The sequence below is a fragment of the Antechinus flavipes genome, chromosome 1 (genome assembly GCF_016432865.1).
Source record: "Antechinus flavipes isolate AdamAnt ecotype Samford, QLD, Australia chromosome 1, AdamAnt_v2, whole genome shotgun sequence".
Lineage (NCBI taxonomy): Eukaryota > Metazoa > Chordata > Mammalia > Dasyuromorphia > Dasyuridae > Antechinus > Antechinus flavipes.
The window spans coordinates 53647903-53670595 of NC_067398.1; the positions used below are offsets into that span (position 1 = coordinate 53647903).

Sequence of the window (22693 nt, forward strand, 5' to 3'; positions counted from 1 at the left end):
CTCTTCCCAAGTTAAAAAATAAATGGATGAAATTTTTCTGAATAGTTTTCCCAAAATCCCAGAATTTCTGACTTAGAAAGAAGCTCAGAGGCCAACTAATCTACCTACACTTCAATAAGAGTTGCCTTTATAGTATACCTAATAACCTAAAACTTATCCAGTCTTCCCTTAAAGTTCATTATAATGGGAAGCTCATTATCTCCTTCAGAAGCGCATACTGCTTCTTAGATAACCCTCATTGTTAGGATATTTCCCTTTACTTGATGCATCAAACCATACCTTTGAAATTTTTATACATCATTGCTCCTGAGTCTTCCTCTTTGGGGCAATGAGAGCAAAGTTAGTTCCTTTTCCATAAGAGTATTCTTTAAGTATATAAAACTATTTGAAGTACTGAAGTAGCTAGGTGAAGTACTGGACCTGGACTCAGACAAAATCATCTTAACAACTTTTGAGATAATTATTCCCATTTTTACATATGAGTTAATTGGAAGTCTGGGAGGTATCTCACATAATTAAGGGACAACTTGAACCTTAGTGATCTGTCTCCCAGACACTTAACTCCTGTCTGCCTTAATTTCCTCATCTGTAAAGAGGGCATAGTAATAGCATCTACCTCCCACAGTAAAGTATTTTGCAAATCATAAAGTGCCATGTAAATAGTATCTATTAAAAACAGTTATCATTCCATCCCTGTCTAAACCCCTTGTTTTCCCTTTATTCATTTCCATTTTCTTGAAGTGATCCTCATTTGACATGATCTCAGACCCCTTCAACATCTCATAACCTTTCTCTGACATTCTCCAATTTATCAATGGATAGATGGATAAATAGGATCAATAATAAAAAAAATTTATAAGATAGGGATGCTGTATTATAGATCTTGGTATCTTTCTTAGGTCTTTTATATAATGGGTGTTGTTCAACAGTTGTTTGCTGAATTGGATGGATAGATAAAATGAAAATAATTATAATATGAGGCAAAATAGTTCTAAGTGCCAGTGTGTGTTTCTGGTCTTATAGAATGATGGAAAAACTGGCTTACTGGCACATGGAAGGCTCTCACAATAGGAGTGCGGGTTAAAATATGGCATCAAGAATTTAGCATAAATCTCCAAGTGTAGCCTTCTCAAGACAGATCAATGACATTAGCAGATTGTGAATGGCTCTGGATGGGTTTCTTGATTTGGACAGGCCCTGGGTCAACAGATACGGGTTTTATGTGCATAGATCCCAGATGATTTCAGTAGGAAGTATATGTCTAAACCCACCTGGCAGTGATTCTGGATGGGATTCTGATAGACTGCTTTTTAGAAACGCTCATGGTTATTGTTGAAGAATCATCCTGGAATAGCTCCCCAGGGGAAGAAGACCGTAGTGCTGAATTACTGTGGGTGATTGACTCCAATGCTGACTTGGGACGCCACTGTATTAAGGATGGTACTATCTTCCTGAACCGGCTGAGGTCTATTTCATCCTTCACTGGATAGTCTATTGTGAGGAGGCCTGGGAGTAGAGTGTAAGATATGTCATTGTGAGTCAGAATCTGACCTTTTCTACTACTGCTTTTCTGTCCAAATCCTGTCCTCCACTCAGTCTGACTTAATGTTGGTTAACTATACCACGCAAGGTTCCTTTGTCCATTCTACCTTTATTTTTGACACTTTCCCTACTTTAGAGAACTCTCTTGTGTCCATCCCACCTCTGTAGTTCCTACCATTTACTTTAAGGCTGATATAGAATTACTCTTTTAAATCAAGCCCCACTTCTACTGGGAAACCTTTCAAAGCTATAGAACATGCAATTCTTACCCTCCACTAAATCCCATTTATTCTTTTTTAAATAGTATTTTTTTTTTTTTTGCAAATTAAAACAACTTGGAGGTATCACCTCATACCTATCAGTTTGGCTAAATTACATGTTAAAGATGATAAATGTTGGCAGGTATGTGGGAAACTGGTGGAAAAGTTGTGAAATATCCAAACATTTTGGAGAGCCTACTTTGGAACTGTGCCCAAAAGGCTATAAAACTATGCATATCCTTTGATTCATCAGAGTCACTACTAGGTCTGTATTCCAGAGAGATGGCAAAAGAGGGAAAAGATGTTTTTTTTAACTACGTATACAAAAATGTTTGTAGCAGCTCTTTTTGTGATGACAAGGAATTGGAAATTAAATGGATGCCCATTCATTGAATAAGTTATGGTACATGAATGTAATAGAATATTATTGTTCTATAAGAAATTATGAGCAGACTGATTTCAGAAAAAACCTTGAAAGACTTTGATGAATTGATGCTGAGAAAAGTGAGCAAAATTAGGAGTACATAGTAACAGCAAGATAATGTGGTAATCAATTATGATATGACTTAACTCTTCTCAGCAATAGTGATCCGAGACAATTCTAATAAGACTTGGGATGGAAAATGCCATCCAAATGCCAGAGAGACAACTATGGAGACTGAATACAAAGAAAAGCATACTATTTACAGCTTGTTTTGCTTTGCTTTTTCTTTCTTAGATTTTTCCCTTTTGTTTTTTTTTTTTAAATTAAAGCTTTTTATTTTTCAAAACATATGCATGGACAATTCCTCAACATTAGCCCTTGCAAAACTCTGTGTTCCAATTTCCCCCTTCGCCCACAGACTCCCCTAGATGGCACGTAGTCTAATATATGTTAAACATGGTAGAAATATGTTAAATCCAATATACAATTATCATGTCATACAAGAAAAAAAGTGAAGAAAAATAAAATGCAAGCAAACAACAACAACAAAAAAGGATGAAAATGCTATGTTGTGAACTACATTCAGTTCCTACAGTTCTCTCTTCATCACTGAACAATTTCTGAGTCATATCATTGTTGAAGAGAGCCATGTCCATCAGAATTGATCATCGTATAATCTTCTTGTTGTCGCGTATAATGATCTCCTGGTTCTGCTTCTTTCACTTAATATCAGCTCATGTAGGTCTCTCCACGCCTCTCTGAAATCATCCTGTTAATTGTTTCTTACAGAACAATAATATTTTATAACATTCATACACCATAACTTATTCAGCCATTCTCCAACTGATGGGCATCTATTCAGTTTTCAGTTTCTGGCCACTACAAAAAAGGCTGCCACAAACATTTTTGCACATGTGGGTCCCCTTCTGTTTTTAAGATCTCTTTGGGATACAGGCCCAATAGAAACACTGCTGGGTCAAAGGGTACGTACAGTTTTTCATTTTTTTCGCTTTTCCTATTATTATAGCTTTTTATTTACAAGATATATGCATGGGTAACTAACAATTGCAAAACATTTTGTTCCAATTTTTCCCCTCCATCTTACCCCTTCCCCAGATGGGAGGTTGACCAATACATGTTAAAATATGTTAAAGTATAAATTAAATACAAAATAAGTATACATGTCCAAACAGTTATTTTGCTGTATAAAAAGAGTCGGAGTTGAAACAGTGTACAATTAACCTGTGAAGGAAATGAAAAATGCAGGCAGACAAAAATAGAGGGATTGGGAATTCTATGTAGTGGTTCATCATACTCATTTCCCAGAGTTCTTTTGCTGAGTGTAGCTGGTTCAATTCATTATTGCTCTATTGGAACTGATTTGTTTCATCTCACTGTTGAAGAGGGCCACGTTCATCAGAATTGATCATCATATAGTATTGCTGTTGAAGTACATAATGATCTCCTGGTCCTGTTCATTTCACTCAACATCAGTTCATGTAAGTTTTTCCAGGCCTTTCTGAAATCATCCTGTTGGTCATTTCTTACAGAACAATAATATTCCATAATATTCATATACCACAATTTATTCAGCCATTCTCCAATTGATGGGCATCTACTCAGTTTCCAGTTTTTTGCCATTACAAAGAGGGCTGCCACAAACATTCTTCCACATACAGGTCCCTTTCCTTTCTTTAAAATTTCTTTGGGGTATAAGCCCAGTAGTAGCACTGCTGGATCAAAGGGTATGCACAGTTTTTTTTAACTTTTTAAGCATAGTTCCAAACCGCTCTCCAGAATGGCTGTATTCACAATTCTACCAATAATGTAGCAGTGTCCCAGTTTTCCCACATTCCCTTCAGTATTCCACATTATCTTTCCCTGTCATTCTAGCCAATCTGACAGGTGTGTAGCGATATCTCAGAGTTGTCTTAATTTGCATTTCTCTGATTTTTTTTAAAATATCATTTCTTCTTCTTTTTTTTTAAAATAGCCTTTTATTTACAAGTTATATGTATGGACAATTTTACAGCACTGACAATTGCCAAACCTTTTGTTCCAATTTTTCCCCTCCTTCCCCCCCACACCCTCCCCTAAATGGCAGGATGACCAGTAGATGTTAAATATATTAAAGTATAAATTAGATACACAATAAATATACATGAGCAAACTGTTATTTTGCTGTACAAAAAGAACTGAACTCTGAAATATTGTTTTTTTTTCCTTTTTTTTTAAATAACTTTTTATTGATAGAACTCATGCCAGGGTAATTTTTTACAACATTATCCCTTGCATTCACTTCTGTTCTGATTTTTCCCCTCTCTCCCTCCACCCCCTCCCCCAGATGGCAAGCAGTCCTTTACATGTTGAATAGGTTACAGCATATCCTGGATACAATATACGTGTGCAGAACCGAACAGTTTTCTTGTTGCACAGGGAGAATTTAATTCAGAAGGTATAAATAATCCGGGAAGAAAAACAAAAATGCAAGCAGTTTATATTCATCTCCCAGTGTTCTTTCTTTGGGTGTAGCTGCTTCTGCCCATCTTTGATCAATTGAAACTGAATTAGCTCTCTTTCTCGAAGAGATCCACTTCCATCAGAATACATCCTCAAACAGTATCATTGTTGAGGTATATAATGATCTCCTGGTTCTGCTCATTTCACTTAGTGAACTCTGAAATATTGTACAATTAGCCTGTGAAGGAAATCTAAAATGCTGGCCGGCAAAAATATAGGGACTGGGAATTCAATGTAATGGTTCTTAGTCATCTCCCAGAGTTCTTTTGCTGGGCATAGCTGGTTTAGTTCATTATTGCTCCATTGGAACTGGTTGGTTCATCTCATTGCTGAGGATGGCCAGGTCAATCAGAATTGATCATCACATAGTATTGTTGTTGAAGTATATAATGATCTCCTGACCCTGCTCGTTTCACTCAGCATCAATTCGTGTAAGTCTCTTCAGGCCTATCTGAAATCATCCTGTTGATCATTTGTTACTGAATAATAATATTCCATAATATTCATATACCACAATTTATTCAGCTATTCTCCAATTGATGAGCATCTACTCAGTTTCCAGTTTCTGGCCACTACAAAGAGGGCTGCCACAAACATTCATGTATACACAGATCCCTTTCCCTTCTTTATGATCTCTTTGGGATATAAGCCCAGTAGTAACATTGCTGTATCCTATGTACAGTTTGATAACTGTTTGAGCTCTCCAGAACGGCTGCATGTATTCACAATTCCACCTAGTTTTCCCACATCCCCTGCAGCATTCCACATTATCTTTCCCTGTCATTCTAGCCAGTCTGACAGGTATGTAGTGGTATCTCAGAGTTGTCTTAATTTGCATTTCTCTGATTGATAATGACTTGGAGCATCTTTTCATATGGCTAGAAATAGTTTGAATTTCTTCATCTGAGAATTGTCTGTTCATATGCTTTGACCATTTATCAATTGGAGAATGGCTTGATTTCTTATAAATTAGAGCCAATTCTCTCTATATTTTAGAAATGAGGCCTTTATCAGAAACTCTGATTGTAAAAATGTTTTCCCAGTTTATTGCTTCCCTTCTAATCTTGTCTGCAAACTTTTCAATTTGATATAATCAAAATTTTCTATTTTGTGATCAATAATGATCTCCAGTTCTTCTTTGGGCACAAACTCTTCCCTCTTCCATAGGTCTGAGAGGTGAACATAGGATAGATTATGTTCTTCTAATTTATTTATAATTTCATTCTTTATGCCTAGCTCATGAACCCATTTTGACCTTCTCTTGGTGTACGGTGTTAAGTGTGGGTCAATGCCTAGTTTCTGCTATACTAATTTCCAATTTTCCCAGCAGTTTTTGTCAAATAGTGAGTTCTTATCCCAAAAGCTGGAGTTTTTGGGTTTGTCAAACACTAGATTGCTATAGTTATTGACTACTTTGTTCTGTGAACCTAACCTATTCCACTGATAGACTATTCTATTTCTTAGCCATTACTGAACTTCCCTTTTCTGATTTCCCTTTCGCAACATAACTAATACAGAAATATGTTTTAAATGATTGTATATGTATAATCTTTATCATATTGCTTGTTATCTTGGGGAGGGAGGGAGAAAAAAATCTGGAACTCAAAATCTCACAAAAATGAATGCTGAAAACTATTTTGAAAACTATCTTTATATGCCATTGGAAAAATAAAATACTATTGAGAGAAAAAAAAATGTTGTTTTTTCCACTTACATATCAAGACAATTTTTAGCATTTCATCTGTACAAGATTTTGAGTTCTATATTTTTCTCCCTTCCTCTCTCCTCTCCCATCTTTCTAATATGGTAGGCAATTTACTTTGCGCTATCATATGCTATTTTGTAAAACATATTTACATGTTAGTCACAATTGTGAAAAAACAGGTTTAAAAAACAAGAAAAAAGAATAAAGAGAAAAAACATGCTTCAATCTGCATTCAGAGTCCAAGAGTTCTTTATCTAGATGTAGACAGCATTTTTCTTTGTGTGTCCTTTATACTTGTTTGGATTATTTTGTTTCTGGGAAGAGCTGACTCATTCATTGTTGGTTGTGATACATTGTTGCTGATACTATATACAATATTTTCCTGATGATATTAATTTCCCTTTGTATCAGTTCCTACAGGTCTTTCCAGATTCTCTGCCTATTCATCAATTCTTACTGTACAACAGTATTCTATTATATTCAATGTTCAATCATTGCCTCAATTGATAAGCATTTCCTCAATTTCCAATATTTTTCTATAATGAAAAGGGCTGCTATAAATATTTTTGCACATGTAGGTCCTGTCCCCCTTTTTATAATCTGTTTGGGATATAGGCTAGTAACTGTATTGCTGGATCAAAAGGTATGCACAATTTTATATTCCTTTGGGCATGGTTCCAAACTGTTCTCTAGAATGGTTGGAACAGTTCACAATTCCACCAACAAGCATCATGATGCTCAACCAACATTTATTAATCATACGATATGTGTCAGGTGTAGTGTTAAGAATACATAAGATGTTGGGAATGCAAAGATAAGAAAAAGACAGTTCCTGCCCTCAAGTTGCTTAGTCCTGGATTCAAATCCCAATTTTGATATTTACTTTCAGTGTGATTTGGGGCAAGTCACTTTTCTTTGAACCCAGTTTCATTGCCTGTAAAATGAAGGAGTTGACAAGATAACATCTGAAGTTCCTTTTGACTTTTACTTTATAATTTTATATGAATTATATTTGAATATATTTGGAATCAGAGAAACCCTAACTGGAAACTTATAATTCATACCATGTAAGAAGTTGCCTAATTTCCTAATTATCAAGGTTAACCTCATTGTATGGGGATGTAGAGGGGTGATCCCACAAGTCTCAGAAGTGCTTATGAATTAAAGAGGCACAAAAACATTTGAGCCAGTACTTAGGATGAATAGGGATTTTTGGAATGAAAAAGCATTGGTCAACATAATTAAAGGTTGATATGTATTTTACAAATTACAGAAAACCCACAGGGAAGGGAGTGCTCCAGAAAACCTGTCTACCAGACTTCTTCACTCTTTTGATATTTACCTGCTGACAGCAAAACAGAATTCATAAATTGAGACACTGTCTTCTGAAATCGCTTCTTAATCTCAACCAGTGCTCGGATCATCTTGGATGTTCCCTCTTCAGGACCCCGTCTAAAACAATACTTGAAAGACCAAGAAGAGGAAATACTTGTCATTGTTAGCCAAGAGCAACATCTCCTCTTGACCTGCAGAAAACCTGAACTGCTCTGTGATGCAGAGGAACCAAAGGCATACTAACAGGCATTCAGGGTAATGAATATAACTTCTTAAAACTGTTTGGCCTATTCTCTTTTTTTGTTGAAGTTTTTTTTATTTTCAAAACATATGCAAGGATAATTTTTCAACACTGACCCTTGAAAAACCTTGTTACAATTTCCCCCTCTTTCCCCTTCCCCCTCCCCTAAATGGCAAGTAATCCAATATATGTTAAACATGATAAAAATGTGTGTTAAATCCAATATAGGCATACATATTTTAAATTCAGTTTTATTTTATTTTCATGTCTATCTCTCTTCTTATTGAGAAAGAAAGGAAAACAAAAACCATTTCAGACATGTATATAATCAAGCAAAATAAATTCTGACATTGGCCACACACACACGCGCGCACACACACACGTTTCAGTCTGTACTCTGAGTATATCATTTCACTATCTAGAAGTGAGTAGCATGTTTCATTAAGAGTCCTCTGGAATTGTGGCTAGTCTTTGTGTTAATCAGAAGTCTTTGAAACTTATCTTTGCGATACTGTTTTTATGCTACAAACTGAACTTCTGGTTTTAGGCATACATAGTTATACAATTATCTTGTTGCACAAGAAAAATCAGATCGAAAAACAAAAAAATGGCAAAGAAAATAAAATTCAAGCAAATCACAACAAAAAGAGTGAGAATGGTATGTTGTGACCCACCCTCAGTTCCCACAGTCCTCTCTCTGGGTGTAGATGGCTTTCATCATCACAAGGTCATTGGAACTGGCATCAATCATTTCATTGTTGAAGAGAGCTACATCCATCAGAATTGATTATCATATAATCTTGTTGTTGCCTTGTACAATGATCTGATTCTGCTCATTTCACTTAGCATCAGTTCATGTAAGTCTCGCCAAGCCTCTCTGTATTCATCCTGTTATTTCTTACAGAAAAATAATATTCCATAACATTCACATACCATAACTTATTCAGCCATTCTCCAATTGATGGGCATCCACTCAGTTTCCAGTTTCTTGCCAATACAAAAAGGGGTGTGTTCGGCCTATTCTCAAAGATTCATCCCACTACCTTTCTTAGTGAGAAGGGACAATAATATCCCCTTCTAGAGGACACGACTTCTAAGGCGATTGGACTTTTCAGAGGAGAATTACAGGCAATTTTAGATCCTAGAGAGAGAAGGTATGATGTCACGGTTAGGAAGCCAAACTTGAAGCCAGGAAAACCTTGGGTTCAAGTCTTGCCTCTGACCCTCAGGAAGTCACTTAATCTCTCAGTGTATTTGCAACCCTCTAATATTAAAGATTGCAAAGAAGGTGTTGATCTCTATTAAGTAGTGGGAGTTTTCTAACCCAGAAATTTCTAAACTAATGAAATCACAATTTTATTCCTTATCTCTAACTAAAACCTTTGTTGACAATTTTATGCTTCATCCAGAAATCAGGATTTTAAAAGTATATTGTTCTAAATTCAAGTAACTATTAATAAAAGCAAATGTTCGAATAAACAAATGAAAATAAGAAAGTTTTGTATATGAAACTATAAACGTCTTTGATTTATGGTGTGTAACAAGTATTGTATTCAATCTAATAAATACATTGTATTCATTCTAATAATAAGAAAAATATATTTTTGCTTCCATGACCCCTTCTGAATTCTTTTTCTTCTATACATATCTGAAGTTTGCTATTATCAATTCATGAATAAATAATTGGATAAAAAGCATTTATTAGGTACTTTATTATAAGCAAAACATTGTGTTAAGCATTAGGGATACAAATAGAAAAGCAAGACAGTCAACTCTCAAGGAATTCACATCTTACAAGGGAAAAAAAAACAATCTGCACCTCTCTTTTGCAGGTCTTACTAAAAATGGCCATAATGATTCATTTCTAATATATCTAGTTACTCCCTTAGCCCATGTGCTGGATGAAAATGAGACTAGAATCCAGAGGTAATCCCAGAAGTCATACTATAATTGCATCCCTCAGTGAATCCTTGACACTGCTAAGTGTGCTAATCCTCTCAAATTCTATATAAAAATAGCCCCCTCCTGAAAAAAAAAAGCTATGAATTATAGAATTTTCTAAGACCAAGGAGCTGGAAGAACTTAAGGTGATGTGAAGATGAAAGTTTAAGCATTTTATAACACCTAACATGGTCTCTCACATGTAGCAGATACGCAATATTTTCTGAAAGAATAGCTCATTGAATTTTAAAATAAATATTGGAAGATGGGGACTGTCTCTTCAACCCTTTATTAAAGATTTCCTTCTAAGCTGACATCAACCTACATTCATACTCTTTGATATCAGTAATTCATATAGCTTTTACTTTTTCCTTTGGTTTGACCTTATAGATCATATATTTCCATCTTGTCCACAAGGATAACATGACAAAATTTGTTGGTTGCTTTATTGAAATCTACAAATTTTCCATATAGAAAAGGAGAACGATTTGCACTAAAGGAAAATATGTTGACTTTTTGTGTCTCCTGCTTCCTTCCCTAAATGTTTATCAACCAGTTCTTTGATAAGTCATTATAGAGTTTCTCCAGTATTCAGAGCCAAGTTCATTAGCCTTTAGTTTGTGGAATCTACATCATTCCTTTTTCTTTTTTGAAAACCGGAACACCAAGTTATTCTGAGCTTCAGTATTCCTGACATTTCTTACAGCACTTTGTCACATTTCTTTTTGTATCATCTTCCAATTCCTGATCTTGCTTCCATTTCCCCTAAATATCTTTTTAAAATCCAAGTTGATTGATGACTGTATCCTCATCAGTCTCTTTAGACAACTTCCCATTTTCCTCATCACCAAAATTATTTCTGTTTGGGTCTTTAGAATTTTCTTCTGAGATTCCTATCCTTCCTAAATTGACTTTCCTGACAGAAATTTAGAGTTTATGAAATTATTTATACTTGCTGTAAATCTTTTTAAGTCTGCTCTTCTAAAATCTAAAGTATATGTCAAACATTTCCTAGTTTACATTGCCATTGTCACAAAGCGACATAATGCCATTATGAAGTGCTAACTTCCCCCAATGTATTAATCATTTTCATTTCAACAGCCACCTCTCTCTTGTTGGTCAAAATCAAATCTAGAAGAGCAGTTCTTTTCATCCTTTCCTCTAACTTGTAAACAATGAAATTAGTATAAAGCTCAATCCATATTAGCTATTTTACTTTTAACAGCGAATGTTCCAGCAAATGTTCAGAAAATTAAGTCCCTTATCAATATCATATCATGCCTCTGAGCCAGGCTTGTGATGTTTCCCCAATTGTCCTTTTATTTTTTTCTTTTGTTCAGATGTTCTGTATTATACTTTAATGTCAATATGACTTTTATTTCTCTCTCCTTTGATCTTCACCAAAGTGCTTTCCATAATATTTATCCATGCAATTTTTTACATTTTGTTTTTACCACAAAAAAGTAATTTTAAAGAAAAAAGAAAAACAAACCTCCTATAGCAAATATGTATAGTTGAGCAAAACAAAATACCATTGTCCATGTTCATAAATGTCTCAATCTGTGCCTTGAATCTATTACCTCTCTGTCAGGAAGGAGCTAAAGCAGGAGTTCTCAAACTTTTGTTCTTACTATCTTTATAGTATTAAAAATTATTGAGAATCTGTCCAAGGAGTTTTTGTTTATGTGGGTTATATTTATTGATAATTTACAATATTAGAAATAAAAATAAATTGTGAATTTTTGGGTCCTCTGAAAAGGTTTCAGAGACCCCAGGATTCTCTGGACCACACTTTGAGTACCACTGAGGTAAAGTAACTCATTACAGACAAATCTACCTCTACTTGTTTATCTCTGTGTCTTTCTCTGTTTCTATCTGCCTCTGTCTCTTTCTGTGTTTGTCTCTTGTCTGTCTGTGTTTTTCTCTTTCCCTCATCTTTCCCCCCTTTCTCCTTGTCTCCCATTGGGCAGAAGGATGAGAAACCCCCTGCACCCCTAAGACTTTCAATTACTTGGCTAAGATTTTAGAATTCCTACTTACACTTTCCATAAATCTTTTGGCAATATTACTTAAATGTACACAAACTGCCAATAGTTGGTAGCAGTGATTAGGTTTGTAAAGTCTTGGGAGTTTAATCATGTCTTGCAATATGCCTCCATTAGGCCATAGATGTCTATCTGATTAATTCCAGGTTGACAAATAGCTACTTTGATACATTTTGGCAGAAAGTTTTCAACAAAAGTCACTTATTTCATTTTCTTTGAAGCTTAGCTGGATCATCCTTCTTTTAGTGGCACCTGTGGGTTTACGTTATTGTTCTTGGAACAGAAACTGCACCTTATACTTCAGAGACACCAATTCCTCATCCATGAGATAAAACAAAGTCTATTTGAAGTCATTGGTCCTTGGCTCCCATTCTAGTGTTCTATCCACCATATCACATTGCTTCAATAAAAAGAAGGAACAAGAAAAGAAAGATGGAATCTTGGAATTATAAGATATGTCAATGATTAGCTACTCTAGGCCAGAATAAGCCTCCCTCCTCACAACATTCCTAATAAAAGGCTAGGCAACCTCCCTTTAGAAGATCTGGGAAATGAAAGAATTAATACCTCTCAGAAAGGGGAGGGGAGAGGGAAGTCTACACCAAATAACCTGGAAAGATCCTCATCAAACAATAATATAGAATCATAGAATTAGAGGGGGCTTTACAAGTAATCGATTACATTCAAGATCCCCTAATGGTTACAATGCTGATAAAAATTATCTGCTTGACTGTGTGCCCCCTCAGTTAGACACGAGACTCTTTTCTGCTTAAACAAAATCTTTATAAATGTAAGAAAGCTATAAGCTTTGAAATAAGAGATACTGTTAGAACCGCAATCCACTGCACAATCAAAAAGATGAACCAATTAATGGGAAAAAAGTGAAGAATCCATCAATAGGACAGCCCATACTGCCTGTCTTTTGGGCCAATAAAACATTTAAATTGACGAGCTGCCTAGTTTCCAAAGCACAACTGCATATAAATATTTAGCGGAGAATCAGGCTATGGGACCTTTAAAGCTGTGCCTGCTTTGAAGGCAGTTTTCGTTGTTGCTCCAACTGGGTTGGTCTTCACTAGGCTATGGGTGTCTGGGGAGGCCATTTAACAAGGTTCCCTGTGACAGAGTTTTTAAAGTGGGAAATAAGGGAGGGGAACCCATTGTTCATCTGCTTCCCTTTCAAGAAATATTTGTTTCTGCTGACAAGTCATAAAACCCAGTCTGAGGATTGAAAAGCAAAAAAGCAAAGGAAGGTGAGTTAGATGCTCTGACTTGAACAGTCATAAGAAGCCCAAAGCCAGCATAGAAAGTGCTTTTCTTTTTTAATGTATTTAGCATTCCGATTTTTTTTCTCATGCTATCTTCTATCCCCCATCATATCTCCCCTTTCTGTTACTAGATTTAGTGTCACAGATCCTTGATTCAAATCTTAGTTCTGCCACTTATAATGTGACCCCAGACGTGTCACTTCGCCTCTCTGAGGCCTCAGTTTTCTTATCTGTAAAATGAGAAATTTGACCAAGATGGCACTTGAAGTATTTTCCAGTTTTAAATTTATTATCCTATAATTCTATGTTACCTTAATTAAACCACTTCACTCCCTTTGGCATTAGTTTAAACATATATAAAAACAGGGATTTGGACTAGGTAATTTGTAAGGTCCTTCCCATTTATAATTCAATTCAATTCAATTTACCTAGTATTTACCAAGTACTTAATATGTGTAAGGCACTGTGGTAAAGTAAGGAATGCCAAATAAAAAGTTCTTAAGGATCTTTCATTCTACTGGTTGAATGAGAGATGTGACAACATAAATATAGGCAAATAAATTCAAGGGATTCTAAAAGTCTTGATGCAGTTTTAAATTTTAATAGCTTAAAACTGCACTAAGACACATGGGACACCCTGGACAGAATAATTTGAGGAAGAAAAGAAACATTACAGATAGGGGAATTCTCATAGTGGCATCTTAACTGAACATTAAAGGCCAATAATTATAAGAAGGAGAGATGAGGAGGAACATTCCAAGAATGCATGACAGCTGATAGAAAGGTAAGGGGTAAAATGCCTTGTTCGGAGAACAGAAAGTCAAGAATTTTGGATAGAACACAAGAGTACATGAAGATCATGATGTGAAATAATCTTGGAGAGGTAGGTTGGAAACAATCCATGAAGGAATTTAAGAACAAAACTTAGAAAATTGTCTTTTACTTTAGGATCAATAGAAATTTACTGAATATTCTTGAGCAATAAAATGACATGGTCAGATCTGTACTTTAGGAAGATTATTCTGTCAAATTTGTAGAAGCTGAATTGGAGAAAGGAGAGGCTAGAAGTGTAGGGGACCAATTGAGAGGTTATTATAGTAATTTAGGTAAGGAGTCATGAGACCTGAACTAAGTTGACAACTGGACAGAATGGAGATACATGTGAGAGACATAGAGAAAGAATGGAAATGAAATGGAATTGTCCAATGATTGACTATGTGAAGAAGAACAAAGAGTCAAAGATGCTATTTTTCTAAGATTGCAAAGCAGAAAAGATGATAATTCCAGCAATAGATAAAAGCACAATGCCTAGCACATAAAAGAACTATTTCTTGAACTTAATTGAGTTAAATCTTGCAGGAGGGGTAAATTTTGTGAGAGTAAGGAGATGTTTATAAAACAACAGGTGGAGCTGTCCACCAGGCATTTAGTGCTGAAATTGTATGAGTCTCACCACTCCTATTCACTGTTATGAAATTATTAGCCTTGTGGTAACTTCGAATTCCTTACTATGGCACCTACCTAAGCTGTCTTCCTAATCTTATATTCAAAACTTTTCCTTCCATTTTTGTCCCTCCTACATTTCATTCCTTCTGGGTCATACTCTGCTAGCTGACAATGGATAAATAGGTAAAGCCTGTAAAGCCCATCTTGGCTAATGCGCTGCCCCCAGGTTACCCCTTCCCAATGACATCATGCCTCAACTTAGTAACATTGTCTTAGTAATTAAGATTTCTGTTATTTTGTTTAATTTTCATCCACATCTATGATGAGAGCACTCTATTGAGTTCAGATCAGTAGCTGTTTCTGCAATTTCCAACACTAAAAGCATTGCTTATAATAATGCTGAGACTCAGAGGAAGACTTGAACTCAGATTTTTTTGAACTGTGAGGTTCTCCCTCTATTATATCAATTTGCTTTTCAAGGAATTATATAAACAGTGAAAGGGACAGCTATTGAAATAGGTCAGAAGCCATGCGATTTTAGGTAAATCTCTTTCCTTCCTGGACCTTAGTTTCCTCATCAAATCTGGAAGAACCAAATTAAATGATTTTGAATTAGAATTCTCATGCTAACATTCTTTAACACAATGTCTTTAAAATAATCTGAGAGTCAAGGTGTCTTTTAAATTGAATTTACCCTATTAGTAATTCTATGATTATATGAAAATATGAGCCCTAATATTTTCTAAATCTTATGAAAGTTCAATGATTTTATTAACACATTGAAAGACAGTATGGTTAGTACAAGGAATCAGGCAAGATATGGGTTTATAACTCTTATGGCATATGATAATAGCTAATAATGGATAGCATATATAACATTTTAAGATTTACAAAGCATTTTACATTTACTATCTCATTGGATTATCACAATAATCTGATAATGATAACATTGAGAGGCTAGGTGATTTGCCCAGGATCATATAGCTAATATGTCCGGGGTGGTATTTGATATCAGGTTTTCATAAACCTGCATGACTTTAGGTTTAATGCTTATATTTATACTGGGCAGCCTCAAAATTTGTTTTTTTTTTTTTTGAAGTGAAAATGCTTTGTTGTGATCTACACTCATTTTCCATAGACCATTCTCTGGATGTAAATGGCTCTGATCATCTTAAGATCATTGGAACTAGCCTGAATCATCTCACTGTTGAGAAGAGCCACATCCAACAGAATTGATCATCAAATTATTTTGCTGTTTCTGTGTACAATGATCTGATTCTGTTCATTTCACTTAGCTGATGTCCATCTAAGTCTCACCAGGTCTCTCTGAAATCATTTTGCTGATCATTTCTTATATTCCATAACATTCATATACCATAACTTATTCAGCCATTCTGTATTAGAAAAACTGTCTTTCATACCACAACATGTCATAGCAAAAGTAATTATGAATAATGATAATATACCATAGATAAAGGTTTTCTGAATTTGACCAGACTGGAAATTTATGAGAGACAATCTTAGCTTTTTTCTTGGCTATATTTGGACCATTTCATCTTTCAGTCCAAATGGAAATAAAGCAGTATTTGTTTTCATTCCATAAAGCATCATCTCAAACTTTCCATCTCCAAATTCCAAATGTGCTTAGTCTGTACTACACAATCGACACTTGACTTATGACATCCTATGGCTATTTTCTGCATATGTGTTTTGTCTTTCCTATCATAAGCTTCTTGAGATTAAAGGCTATATCTTATCTCAAAAAATGTACCCAATCTAGCAACTAGCACCATGCAGGCATGGTAGATACTTAAGGAATACTTGAATTATATAGAAGTTAATCGATTGAGATTTTAATCTTTGTTCCAGTTTAGTTATTCTCTTTTAGGGGCAGAATCCTTCACGGGGAAGTTTTATTAGGAGGTAATGGATTTGGACAAATCCCTTATCACTGCAGTGACTAGTGGATAGATAAGGAATCCAGGAATTATTAGGGCAGAAAGAGGCTACCCCACTATAATTCAGTCCTTTGGGCTATTATTCTTTTTGTAAAACTTGTTTGTTTTTCCTTCAAGGCTGCCCTTTATCTTCAGTTTAATCATATTTCACAGATAAATATGCAGGGATACCAGCATAGAGGATAATTTATGTCAGAGCTCTATGGATTACACTGGACACATATCTAGGCAGAGAGTGGAGGGGGGAATATAACTCAATGAACCCACTGTAGTCTTCAGTAATTTCCTGGAATGTTATGTTTAACTTGACCAACTATGTACTAGAGTCCTCACAATGATTAATAAAATTGGAAACAGGGGTCAGTGTTATCAGCTTGTATGACTTTATGTAATTCGTTTCCCTTTTCTGGCCCTCCTCTGTCAAAAGTTGGGGTATCAAGACTAGATGACCACTAAAGTTGCTGCATAGCTTCAGTCTTATGATCTTACCCGCTTGTCAGTAGGTGCTCCATGTGGACAATCTGTAGGTGAAAGAAATAGATTCACACTGTCATTCAGAGCACTGAAGATGATGCTTATTGTATCTTGACTCTGTACCTTCAGTTTAATGTGTTCATTCATCTGTAAAAAAATTTGGGGAAGATGTTATTGTCTTAATCAAACCTGATTGTCCTTTCCTAACCATAAAATAAAAATTGTTGAAGATTCATTGTTCTGCTCTACATAAGTTAAAAGGAAAACACAGAAATTTGTCTTGTGACATATTTACAAATGACTCCTGACCAAATGCAGAGAAGATTTTTAGCCTTATAGAACCAGTGGGACTGTTACTGTGACAAGATAAGCAATATAACAAATCCTCCTCTCCCCCCTCCCCCCATGGCTTTTTTCTTTTTTCTGATTTTTAGAATCACCAAAATGAAGTCCTCAAAGTCTCATCATTTTTTTAACTGGGTCCCTTGTTATGTAACACAAGACAATCTCTGGTTTATTGCCACTTGAGTGGTAAGGATGAGAAACTCAATGAGTTCAGTAATGACAAAAACAGATTATGGTGGACTGGAAAGGTTTTCTGGAAGAAGTGGGACTCAATATATGCCTTAAAGGCTGGGTGGTGGGGATGAGCCATCTAGAGATGAGGAGTATTCAAAGTGGGAAGAAGAGCACAGGCTTTTAAAGGTGTAAAGGGGAGAAAGTATGATGTTTTATGAAACAATATATAGACCACCTGAAGGTTCTGGGCAGAGTGATAGGAGGCAAGTAATATTCAAGGATGATGACCACTGAAGTCCCTTCCAACTCTGAAAAAAAGCAATGCTTAGTAGGGGCTCCCAGAGTGAAGAAGAGGGAAAATAGTGGTGCAAAATTAGGAAACTTGAAGGTAGAAGACTTCTTTTCATTAAACTCCTGTTGTACTTGTTTTCTAGATTCCTCTTTCTGGCCCTTAACCAGATACTGAATTTCTATGTTATTGTTTTATTTTTTGCTTAATGGGTAAATAAACTCCTTGGAATTAGAAGCTGTGCCTCATTCATCATGGTATCCTCTATGGATTCCAGAACAGGATTGGGTACACAGTAGGCACTTAATACATGAATGAAATTCTTTGATGGGGCCCAGGGTGCCTGCAAAAACATTCTTCTCTGAATGAAATTCTAATGAGGCTTGGATGGCTCCATTGAATAGATGGATTGAATAAGTAAATGAATGAATTAAATTCTACTGGATCCCAGAACAGTCTCAGAAAGCTGTAATTCTCCTCCTTTAATGCAAGGGAAAAGCTACACAGGCCTGATCATTAATATATACTTGCACTCTATGAATTGGTGATATTGTCTCCTACCTTATACTCTAACGATGTCAAGGTCCGCTTCTTGGAGGTCCAACTCCATTTATGAACTGTATGCCCCAAAGTGTCTTTTATACATCCACCCTCATGATTCATCATTAACATACATGGATAGCTGGGAGAAACCATACAAGGATGAACTGAGAGAAGCAAGTTCATGACTTCTAAGGAATAGTGTGTGTGTCAGGGGAGGGGAGAGGAGGGGAAGGGATGTAGCCCTGCACTACAAATAGTAGAGGCAAAAAAGGACAAGTCCCTAGGGATAAAAGCCCTCAAAGATGCTCTGATTGATTTTACTGTAACACAAGTAGCATTTTTTCTTGGTTGACTCTGTCTCTCAGGATCTCCCAAGCACCAGGGTGATGCAGAAATGGGAAGAAGGTATGGTGGATTCCATGACATGTCAACTATATATCACCACCATCTTCCTTTATTTCTGTCTTCTGGCATAAGACAGTGCTTATAGTAAAAATGTCCCAGTACCTATCTTCCCTTGGTCCTTTGTCTTCTTTCTAAATCACCCGAACTCTTGAGAGATCCAGAGAGGTAAAGACAAAAAAAATCAAAATTCACTCCCCACCTTTTCCACTAATACACATGATAGACTATACTGGGCTCAGAGCAGAGCCTTGAATTTCATAGGCCTCCTTGTATTATAGTCCAATACTGAAAGGAAAAAATCATCAGAAAAACAAGACACGAGACACTTCCCCAATCTCTCAATAAGATTTGAATGTCTTAAATATTTTATGTGCTGTGTCCTTTGAAAAAATGCCTTGTCCTTCAGCCTATAGAAGATAGAGTTTTAAAGTGAAAATATGCCTTATTTTCAAGGCTTTCTTGTGAGTAGTGGTGGTTGTGTTTGTATGTGGGAGAAGTAGGGCAAGAGGTTCCAAACTTCACTGTAGGTTATTGGTGCGCTCTCTTTCTCTCTCTTTCTCTCTCTCTCTCTCTCTCTCTCTCTCTCTCTCTCTCTCTCTCTCTCTCTCATACACACACACACACACACACACACACACACACACACACACACACATATATATATTCAAGGAATAAAAAGTGTCATAAGAGTCATATTCACACCTGAAAGGAGCCTTAAAGATAATTTAGTCTAATAGTACCAAGTTCAAATAAAAAACAATTCCTGCAAACCACATATTGACTTGTTGAGTCACTTTTGTTGTGTTCAACTCTTTGTGACCCTTTTTGGAGTTTCTTGGTAAAAATCCTGGGGTGATTTGCCATTTCCTTTTCCAGCTCATTTTACATTGAATAAACAGAGCAAACAGGGTTAAATTACTTGCCCAGATTCACACAGTTAGTAAGTGTCTGAAGCCAGATTTCAATTAAGATGATTCTTCCTGACTCCAGGACCAGTACTCTGTTCATTGCAGTGCCACCTAGATGCTTACATATTGACTTAGAAAACCACAAATTAACATTATCTGTGTTGTATTATAGTTTTTTATTCTTAAACTTTTCCTAATTACATTTTAATCTGATTCAGCTTCATAAGTTTTACTCTTTTGAACTATTCTGGTCCTTTAGAGGCAAGATAACTTGATTACGATTATACAAATTGTAAGAAACCAGTTGGTATTTGAACTGTGGTCCTTTGACTCCAGATGTAGGACTTTCCCCTATACTACACAATCTCTTACTACTCTATACTTAAGGAACAAGGTAGCTCCTTAAGAAAAATAAGAAATAAGAAAAGGAAGTAAATGCTCAGAGATCGTAGAGATGGTAGTATAGAGAATAAGTGGAGTAAGTATAATCAATCTTCCCTGGGCAAGCTTTTTGAAGAGTTAAAGACAGCTATTATACTCCCACATAAGTCTTTTCCTTTGGGTAAATTTTCTCATAGCTTTCAAATCATCCTTGCATGTCATGATCTTAAATTCATTCACCATCCTTTTTATCCTCTTTTGAATACTTATCAGTTGTATTGTTGGTGGAGTTGTGAATGAATCCAATCATTCTGGAGAGCAATTTGGAATTATGCCCCAAAAGTTATCAAACTGTGCATATCCTTTGATCCAGCAGTGTTACTACTGGGCTTATACCCTAAAGAGATATTAAAGGAGGGAAAGGGACCTGTATGTGCCAAAATGTTTGTGGCTAGTGGCTAGTTTTGCTTGTTTGTAGTGGCTAGAAGCTGGAAATTGAATGGATGCCCATCAATTGGAGAATGGCTGGGTAAATTGTGGCATATGAATGTTAAGGAATATTATTGTTCTGTAAGGAATGACCAGTGGGATGAATACAGAGAGGCTTGAAGAGACTTACATGAACTGATGTTAAGTGAAATGAACAGAACCAGGAGATCATTATATACTTCAACAACGATACTATATGAAGATGTAATCTGACAGAAGTGGATTTCTTTGACAAAGAGAAGACCTGACTCAGTTTCAAATGATCAATGATGGACAGAAGCAGCTACACCCAAAGAAAGAACACTGGGAAATGAATGTAAACTATTTGCATTTTTTTTCTTCCCAGGTTATTTTTACCTTCTGAATCCAATTCTCCCTGTGCAACAAGATAACCATTAGGTTCTGCATACATATATTGTATCTAGGATATACTGCAACTTATTTAACAAATATAGGACTGCTTGCCATCTGGAGGTGGGGAGAGGGGGTGGAGGGAGGGAGGGAGGGGAAAAATCAGAACAGAATTGAGTGCAAGGGATAATGTTGTAAAAAATTACCCTGGCATGGGTTCTGTCAATAAAAAGTTATTATAAAATTTAAAAAAATAGTTATCAGTTAATCAATGTTTTCCCCCAAATCCCAGTAACCCAAGTTGGACATAGTTCCCAGAAGTTAAAAGAAAAAACAATGGGAAGAGGAAGAGAGAACTGAAGAGAGATGGATTAAAATCAGTGTAAGGAAACAGAATGGGTTGCTTTGGGAGGTAAACAAAAGATCGGGAAGGCAAAGTAAAATAGCAGCATGGTAGGAAGGAGTAAAGCTTGGCTCTACCCTACAATTCTTCCAAATAGATCTAAGAAATGCACCAGACTGAATCCTGAGTAGCAAATTCAAAGAAAAAATCTCAATGACTCCAGTTCACTGAAGTGCAGGCCAGATCAACTTAGAAAGATAGACAGAAAGCTCTAAAGATATTGGGGATAGGAGGGAGAGTCAAACCAAGAATATATTAACAAAAGCATTCTAATTCAGGTAAAGGCTGTGCACCAAAACAAAAAATGACTCCAAATGCAGCACAGAGGGGATTAAACTTGTATAGGGCATAGTAACAGGTGCTAATTGGCAGCTCTGTTATTCATTATCCAATTCCAGGCCATAGAGCCAAGGATGACTTAGGAGTGGACCTATACTTAGGGATGTATACATACACATACTTGTGTATGAACAAAGAAACAAGTTCAGAAGCAAGTAGCAGCTGTGACCCCGGCAGAAGATCAGAGTCCTAGTCCATCTTGAAGCCTACAAAAGAATAAGCAAAGCAGGTATTCCAGACAAAAGATCAGTCTGCAATTCTGTCACTCTGAGTCAGCATAGATTTCCAGTTGGCAGATAATGAATGAGTCCTGAACCAATTTACTAGAACTCCAATTAGAGCAAGCCTGCATATGTTTTATATAGGGCCAAACCCATATTAAAAATTTGAAAGAAAGTGATCAGGCTTTGCCTTTCATCAGATCATTTTTGGAGTACAGAGATCTTGCAGCTTTCGGTCTTAACTGTCTCCAAGATCCTGGAATAATATAACACTCAATTCCCCATGAAAATAGCAACAGTAATCTAGAGTACATTAGGTTAGCTCAGACATTCTTTCCAGAATTACTCAGAGCCTGTTTCTAACATAAAGTCCAAGATGAGAATATAGGCTAAAAAAAGGAGAAAACAAAAACAAAAACAAAAAGAATTCTATTATAAAAAACAAATCCAGAAGATGAAATGGACTCTAAAATATCTATAACAAAAGTCTCAAAAGAAAAATGTAGCTTGGGCACAAGTTCAACCACGATTTCTGGGAGAGAGAAAACAAGAGGTGGAAAGACAAGTTTAAGATATTTTTATAAATGAAATTAAAAGTACTAGCTGAAAAATGGAAAAGAAATGATATGTGGTGAAAAGAATTGGAAAGAAAATTAGGAGAAATTGAAAAAATGTTTTGCTTGATT

General features: G+C 35.8%; 1 protein-coding gene across 1 annotated transcript in view; it reads right to left on the minus strand.

Moving 5' to 3' along the window:
* C1H3orf20 (chromosome 1 C3orf20 homolog) overlaps positions 1-22693 on the minus strand; it is a 96522-nt gene that overhangs the window by 34548 nt on the left and 39281 nt on the right. Inside the window, exons 9-12 of the mRNA XM_051982890.1 lie at positions 18529-18649; positions 17175-17306; positions 7794-7914; positions 1272-1506 (exon numbers count right to left, since the gene is read on the minus strand). Of these exons, the coding sequence (XP_051838850.1) occupies positions 1272-1506; positions 7794-7914; positions 17175-17306; positions 18529-18649 (609 nt within the window). The remainder of the gene's footprint in view (positions 1-1271; positions 1507-7793; positions 7915-17174; positions 17307-18528; positions 18650-22693) is intronic.